The sequence below is a fragment of the Gaeumannomyces tritici genome (assembly GCF_000145635.1).
Source record: "Gaeumannomyces tritici R3-111a-1 unplaced genomic scaffold supercont2.51, whole genome shotgun sequence".
Taxonomy (NCBI): Eukaryota; Fungi; Ascomycota; class Sordariomycetes; order Magnaporthales; family Magnaporthaceae; genus Gaeumannomyces; species Gaeumannomyces tritici.
Window position 1 is genome coordinate 7,049 of NW_008804595.1, and position 8,103 is coordinate 15,151.

At 54.5% G+C, this 8,103-nt stretch overlaps 1 protein-coding gene across 1 annotated transcript; it reads right to left on the minus strand.

Annotated features, from left to right (window-relative positions):
- Nucleotides 1-1,430: 1,430 nt before the first annotated feature.
- GGTG_13780 (RAN protein kinase) lies at nucleotides 1,431-5,596 on the minus strand. Its single transcript, XM_009231699.1, has one exon. The coding sequence runs from the start codon at nucleotides 4,035-4,037 to the stop codon at nucleotides 1,962-1,964; it is 2,076 nt and encodes a 691-aa protein (XP_009229963.1). The 5' UTR covers nucleotides 4,038-5,596; the 3' UTR covers nucleotides 1,431-1,961.
- Nucleotides 5,597-8,103: the final 2,507 nt, after the last annotated feature.

The window sequence follows — 8,103 nt, forward strand, 5'->3', positions numbered from 1 at the left end:
GGGGCGGCATGCCCCGGCACGGTAGCCGGAAAAAAATCGGACTGCAAATGTTTTTCCCCAAACTTTACCTTTCCCAATACAATTGCACCAGCACCAAAACCGAACAATATGCCCGCGCACCACTTTACACTGAAAAAAATACGCGTTTAAAGGATTTATAATTATTTTAGTGCAAAAGCATTACTTGTAGCTATAATACCGTTTTTTTTTTTGCTTTACTAGAGTATTACCAAACGGAAAATAACCTTGCGTATTTATTAAACCGAAATTTTGGAGCTTATAATAAGTTCCTGGCCAGGGGACGGCCAGGATTTTATCTTTAAAAAAGATAACGATTTAGGCATAAAAAAAACCAAAAGTAATATTGTTAGGACCTGGAAGGAAAAGTACAACCTCCGGTACTATTTTAATTGCACCTATTCCCTTAATTGTCAGGGGTTAATCGCTGCAGGGGCGGGTGGTCACTAGGGCACTGGGCGGATGCGGTGTCTCCTTTTCTCAGGCCAGCTCGATTCCTTCTCAAAAGTGCTATGCTGCCACAGAAATTGTTCCTTCTCTAACCTCCCCCTCTCTCGTGCCCCTCTGGGGGACGCGGGGTCGGTCCTATAAGTTCCCCCGGGCTCCAAGCGCCTTTGGGCGATCTAAGCTTCGTCCTATCTTTTGACTTTGCCGTTGTGTTTTAGTCGCGACACCGGTGGCTCGCCGGTGCGCTACCGGGAAGGTCCGTGCTCTTCTGAGTGTCCCGGCGCCTCCTTCCTTCCCTTGCCCGGGCGGCCTCGCCCGTGCACCTGACATTAATATCCTTTTTATTAAAAAGGCCTGGCAAGCCCTTAAAGCCGCTATAAGGAAATTGGCAATTTAGGATAATAATTTGTTGAAAAGCACTGCAAAGGAGGGTTGGAATAACTTCTCCCATGCCCGGATTAATGCGTGGGTGGACGAAATACCAAATATCCTACAGAGGATCACAAATGCAAAGGGTACAATGACTGCAGATTGAATGGGCTCCTTTTTTTTGTGGTGGTGGGGAATAAATTTTGCAGTCCGGTTTTTTTTTCGGGCACGGTGCCCGGTCAAGTTTTCGGCATTCGCGGCGCCGGAGGGAAGAGGGATTGGCCGGTTTCTGCTGCCACAAAGCTTGATACATTGCCACTTGGCTGTAGCATATCGTGTCACCTGTTTGCCCTGATCAATCAACAACAGATATAAGCACCAAGCTGACCGGCCGTTGAGCCGTCCCTCGGTGACGGGCAAAGTCAAACGGGTGTGTGTGGTGAGTGCTACAAGCACCAAGTCCCATCCCAGTCCATGCCAGCCAAACATGAAGCTGGCGATAAAGCCCGACGTTGGAGACGTGCGACTTGGCCGTGTTGCATGTGAGGTTCCAAATTCCAAATACGGCGGCAGGTGTCACTTTTTTCAATATGTTCATTCTAGACAGGCATAGATTGGACTGGCTGTGTTTGAGTGGGTAACTTCTGGTATTGTGTCACTGAAAGGTGAGGGTGGTAACTAATACACAAGAAGCGAGCTGGGCTACATCAGATCCCGTCCGCGAGTACCGGCGTGCTGCTGACTTAAAAGGGGAACGAGGAGAAGGTGATTCAAGACAAAAAAGAAAAAGAACAACCCCAAAAGGGATTTTCTTCCCAAACCATCCAAGAAGCAAGAAAAATGTGCTGGCGGCAAAGTGATATAGGTGCCGAAAATGTGGCAGCTGTTTTTCTCCTGCTTTCAAGGACAGGGTGGTCGAAACAGAAGATAAAAAGGAGATGGAAAGCCGGTTGCAACGGGCTTGTAGAGATCGGTGGGTGTATGGTGGAAAAAAAAAAAGGGGTGAAAAAAGTTCCCTCAAAGTCAGCAGCCCCAATTTCCAACATGGATTATAAACCACACAAAAGAAACCGGGTACGGAGATGTGATAGCTCAGCTACCATTGATGGTAGGAGAGACAGGAGCCTCTACCAACCACCAACCCACTCGACTCCGAGGTCTGCGCGCCGATCACGGCGCCAGTTCGAGTCAATGCCCTTCTTCCAAGGACAGCCATCTTTGGAGCGATCCTTGGGGCTGGTCCATTTAGCCCCGTTGTTCTGATGGATGCCCAGAGGGCCGTGGTTGTTGAAAGCAGTGTTGATGTTGTCGTTGGCGTGTTTTGAAACAGCCATGTTGATTGAGTGATGATGTTGTCCCATATTATAATCCCAAACGCCGTGTCCCAAAGTAGAAAATCCAAAAGTAGGTTGCTGGTTCGGTCGGCTGTTCTTCAACAGCCCTTCAGATGTTTTGGCAGCCGCCTTGGCCGGTTTCGCCGACGAGTAGCCGCGCCGTCGTTGTCCAAGGGCCTCCCACTTGTCACCGTCATTGCGTTTGGGCGGTGGTGAATACCGCGACGACGGGCGGGGAGATACAGGCTGCGTTGGTTGACCACGTCCTTGCTTACTCTCCGGCTCGGGCTCATCGTCTTGGAAGAAGAAGCCGTCCGCGACCAGATCGTCGTCGATGTTGTTCGAGATGGTGTTCTCGATCGACGGAATGTGGTCAGAGACGTACAACGTAGACGCCTTGGTCGCCGGCGACAGACCTCGACGAGGAGTGTCGTCCTCATCCTCGTCATTCCCCAGGACCTGGCTCTCGTGGCTCCAGGTTCGCGAGTTGAGCTCCTTGAGGTTCGTCATCTGGCGAGCACGCTCGTTGGCCTCCTCCTCCTCATCTTCCTCCCACATATCGCTCCAGCTCTTGGAGAATCCCTCGCTGTGGCCAAAGACACTGGACATGGCGGGCTGGGCACGGGAGCGCGACATGGTGATGGGAAGCGAGCCAGCCATTGGCGACACCTTGCGGTGATGCTGCGGGTTGGAGATGCCAAGAGAGCTGATGGAGGCGCCGAGGCTAGAGTTGAGCATGGAATCCACTGAAGGAGTCTGGGCGGCATTGGAGAACCAGTCGGAGTTGGTGGCCTCAGACTTGGAGAAGAGGTCTTCGGTGTAGCACTCATTGTCGGGGATCATGCTGAGTTGGCGGATAGGCATGGCGGCAGTGATCTGGAGAGCCTTGGCCCAAGGGAAAGCACCGGTGTCAACGGCGGGGCTCTGGATCGATGGAGTGCGGAGGGGCTCGCGGTTGGCCGAGGCCATGGCGGTGCGGTCCGTGGAGCAGAAGTCATCCAGAGCCTCATCCGTGGTGGTGAAGCTAACAACACGGCGGAGGGCACGACGAGCACCGACCAGAGAGCGCTTGTTGGGGTCAAGGTTCATGCACTCGACGATGACCTCGTACGTGTCTTGCGACATGTAGGGGAAGACATCGAAGAGCGACTGCTTGTCACGCGAAAAGTCCAGGAAGAGGAGGTCGGCCTCGGTGGGGGTGGTGAAGGGGTTCCGCGAGAAGAGGACGTTGAGCAGACAGATGCCAATGGCCCAGATGTCGGCCTGAGCAGGCGAGTAGCCAGCACCGGCCGAGTCATACTGTTCCGGTGACATGTAGCGGTCACTGCCAACAGTGGCCTCGTACGTCCACCGCTCCGTTGTCGCCAGACCGAAGTCACCAAGCTTGAGGGAGCCAGTATCGGTGAGGAAGATGTTCTCAGGCTTGATATCGCGGTGGTAGACGCCCTTGGCGTGCATGTACTCGACGGCATCGACAAGCTCAAGCATGAACTTGCGGACATGCTCCGTCTCCAGGGGACCATAACCATGGCGGATGGCCTCGTAGAGATCGCCACGCTCACAGAACTCAAGGACGAGGTACACGTGAGCATCAGTCTCGAAGGCGTCCACCAGGTTGACGATGTTGGGGTGACTACCAAGACGCTTGTGCAACACGAGCTCCTCAGACTTCTCGTCAACGGCGAAGTCGAAGCCGTACTGGTCGGCGGCCGCCTTCTTGGTCAGGCACTTGATAGCAACCTTCTCGTCCGTGCGAACATCCCTCGCCATGAAGACCATGCCAAAAGAGCCATGGTTCAGCGGCGAGATGGTCTCGTAGCGTCCGTCAAGGACGACGCCCATGTCGAACCTGTCTCGCAGGCATTCCATGGCGTCTGATTTGATGATGAAAACAGACAGAAAATGGGTATCGTAAGATTAGAGCTGAAAAGAGACGAGGATTATCGATGATGTTGGTTGCTGGTGGTACAGTTGCAGCAGAGCTTTTGTCCCAAAGGTCCGTTTGCCAGTCTAAGCTGACGCCACGAGCAGGTGTGATCCGAAGCGCTTTATCGAGTGGTACAAGTGTCGAAGTAGACGAACAAGTTGACGTAGGTCCGGAGGTTTTGCGTAGCAGATCAGCGCGGGGTTGGCGTGGGTTCGAAGGCGTGTGTGAACTCAATGAGGCGAGAAGAAATGAGGATGAGGGATATACAATCGTCCAAGACTCGCCAAAGCGCAACAATAAAACAGTGTAGCGGAGGAAAAAAGAAAAAGAAAACTCCAAGTCGTTCCAGTCAGAGGCTCATAGGTGATGTGTGGTTGTGGACTTCAAACAAAGGAAATAAATCAAGCAGGTCGGGCAGTCGAGGAGGGGACCGAGAGTCCGAAAATGAGGGCAGGCGACGCTACGAGAGCATCGACGGGGTCAAAAGAGTGACGTTGATGTTTTTGTGTTGTTGTTGAATGTGGATAAGAGTTGAGATGGCAAAGGGGGATACGTCGGATCAAAGAGCAAACCGGGACGACCCTGATGTATGTTGTTCTTGGTATACTGAACAAGGAGCAGGGTGGCCTAAGATGGATCGATGACTCGACGAGGGCGAGATGCAAAGGCAGTGTTAGGAAATGGGTTGGCGGCCAAGAAGCAACTGGGTCGAAGTGGTGGGTTCCGATTGCTTGAAGGCGCCGAGGATGGTGAGGAATCACCGAATGAAGAATACCAGGTGGGCAAGAAACTCCCGTCCCGACTTGAGTCGATCGATGGCAGCTATTGCGACACCTGGTTTATCTGGGTTGTGAACATCCGTGAAGGTTTTGGTATCGGTAGAACAGGATGCTGAAGAGATGACTCTTCAACCCCCTTGTTCAACGAGATGGGAGCCGTCCAGGCTAGGGTGAGCGTTCGGTGCCAAAAGTTGGTCGTCGATTGAGAAGTCGTCGCCGTCGGCGATGTGAGCAGGCTGACAATTTGCCCTTTTGGCGGTCGATTGCGTGATCAGAGCGGGCTGTTGTGGTTGCTGCTACGTGCTTGATTGCCCAAGAGATTGAGTTCGTCGTGTTATTGAATTGGCTTGGCGTGTCGTGTGCTCGCCGTCAACTATTGGAGGGTGGTCACACCGAACCGAGAAATCGGACTGCGTCGTCGTCGTCGTCGTCGGAGGCGGGCAGGCGGAAGGCGGCGAGGATTAATAGGCCGACCGAGTCACGAGAGCGGTGCGGGCGGACAAAGGGGGCGGAGGTCGAGACTCTGCGCACAAACACACACACACGGCTAGGCCGAGGCGGGAAGGATGTAGGGCAGAGAAAGGGAAGAAGGAGGATGAGGCGGACTTCGCGAGACGCAGCAACGGAGCAAAAGGAGGCGTGCCGTCCTTTGACCGAGGCGGCCCACGCTAAGATATATCAAACAGGCTGCAACGGATGGATGATGAACGGTGAAGCGGAGGAAGAAGGGTGGACGGGGGAAGAAAAGGAAGGAAGGGGAAGAGCGGTGGAGAGGGACCAGGTGGGAGTGGAGGATGCAATGCAGGTTCGGGCAGGCCCTGCCTGTCGGGGGTGGGCGAGGGTGTGTGGGTGGCAGGCCACCAAGCCTGCGCGATGGCTCACGAAACTATGGGGATTGGTGGACCCAAGGCCCGTTTCCAGGAGCCAAGGTTGGCAAGGGCAGGTGTCGCTTGTCTAAAATGGGGGGAAATGAGCAGAAGCTGCTGGACGGTGCTGGACGCTGGCCAGCCCAGTCACTTCACCCACCAAAGCACGCCAGCTGTACCGTGCGTGTGTAGTAAGCGCGGCCAGCCAAGGGCACGGGAACCGTGGGTGACATGAATAGCATCGCCCCATGGCAGGCAGGCCACGGACCCCTCAGGTACACGGTACATGCACGCGACCGGCACCCACCACCCACCAGGCCCCCTGTCGGAAACACGCACTCACTGATGGGTGGTCTAGGTCGAATGACCCCGTGGCAGGCACTAGGCTGCTGCCCGCAGGGAGGGAAAGTGAGCAGGTTCGAAGAGCGTGGGAGACAAAGGAACCAAAGGAACCACCAAAAACCCGAGCTAAACGTACAACACAGCAGCAGCAAGACGTGCAGCCGGGACAGTGCACGGGGCTGGGATGTGCACGGACTCTAGCGACATCACCAGGCCAGTCCTGCAGTGAACGGCTCGATTTCGCGCTCGCTTCTGCACACACTCAGCCAGCTCCCACAGTGTAAAACCTGGCGCACTGGCACGGGTCTAAGTGGTAGCCAGCTCAGGCTGTTGATGGGCATCGGCCGGGCGCAGCGCCTCCCAAATGCCATTAGAAATGGGCCGTCGTGTTTGTCAGACAGCCGCTCGTGAGTGCCCCCAAAAAAAAAAAAAAAAAAAAAGAAAGAAAAAAAGAAGCCAAACAGGCACACGCCTTATGGATCCGGCCTCAGGACATTCCAATCTTGACTTGCCCGGGAGGAGTCCTGGAGCCGTGCGCTTCTCCAATTTGGTGGCTATGACTTGGGTACCTCGCACAGGTACCTCGTACATACCTACAGATGGATGCACCTGTGTGCAGGCGCAGCAGGTGGAGACCTGGGGGATGTGCAGCGCATTTCGACATGATCCATGCCAGGCGCTAGCCGCCCGTTTTACCTGCGCGCCTGCTGCCACCTTGGACCAAGCCCAAGAGAGGACAGCAGCAGCGTAAGTGACTTCCGCTAAAACTCTCCGGGTCGGGCAACAGGCCGGGGTGGCCGTTTGTGCAATTCCACAACGAGCACTATGTAAACAAAGGAGGCAGGCAGCGTGTTGCCAGCAGGGCCAAGCGTCGGGCCCAGTCCAGTCCATGCATGTTGGGGGCGCCCTTGTCTCGATTCGCCACGGTTGTTCCTGGGCTGGCCCTCCCCCAAGCGCGAACAGCCACGCCGCCAGCTGCGCATTCTAGCGCTGCAAGGGTGCTAAAGATACACTGATGACTGGGCTTCGCGCGCGCAAGCCACCCTCCGCACAGTAAGCTACCGGTTCTCCCCCTAGTTATCGTAGCAACGGAGCCGATACGTGTCCAACAGGGATAAGTATTTTCTCTTTATTCGCCAGCCGTCCTCTTTTTGAATACCTCTCTTTTTGAATCTTTTAGCCTGGAAATTCCGGCCCCGCGCGCCACCAAGAGTGAGTAATTGGCTCCATCAGCCCCAAGCCAAGGCAATAGGCCGCTTTCTAGTCTATTCAATCAAGAGGCTGGCCGCCCAACGTATGCCTGACCATGCCTGACCATGCTTTTAGTCTGGCCACGCGTGCCAAATGGCCGCCCAACACGATACCCATCGACGGTGCTGCCTCTTTGTTTTCCCTTGCTGTAAGGGCTGGCTGGAGTGGACGCAATGCAATCAAACCAGCTCCTCTTTGCTGGTTCCCCACACACACACCCCACATTCACATACACATACACCCTCTGCTGCTCCGTGCGCCTTCACACCGCCATTGCCAATTTGGAACAGCTGCTGTAAATGTAAACATTCTGAAGGCCTGAAATGGGGGAGGCTCGTGGCAGTTTGTCCTGCCTGAATGTTGATGTTGCAAGATAGTGGACACAACAACGTCGCCATAAAGTATCTTGCTCGGGCCCAGGTACCCCTGGCATTGACCGCAAGGCAGACCAAAAACAGCCGCGCCCGCAACGAACGAGTCTCCCCACTCGGTAAAAGCCCAGTCGACAAAGGCCACGTCGTAAATAAGAGGTCACGAACATGTAAGTGCCCAGCCAGAAAAGGTCGACTGACTACTTGTCCATACCTCGGCCCTAGCATTTACCTGCGCAGGACGCCTCGCTTCTATGCTGTTTGTTTGCCTACCAATTGAGAAACATGCATGCCTGCCGCACCCCGAGGGAAAAGGGGGCACCCACTGAAAAAAAAATCCGAACCGCAAAAAAGGAGCTCCCATTTCAAAGTCAATTGATACCACCAAAAAAAAAAAAG

Bases quoted from the DNA above. Each gene is read 5' to 3' on its own strand.
- GGTG_13780 (XM_009231699.1), bottom strand. From the start codon at position 4,037: ATGGAATGCCTGCGAGACAGGTTCGACATGGGCGTCGTCCTTGACGGA.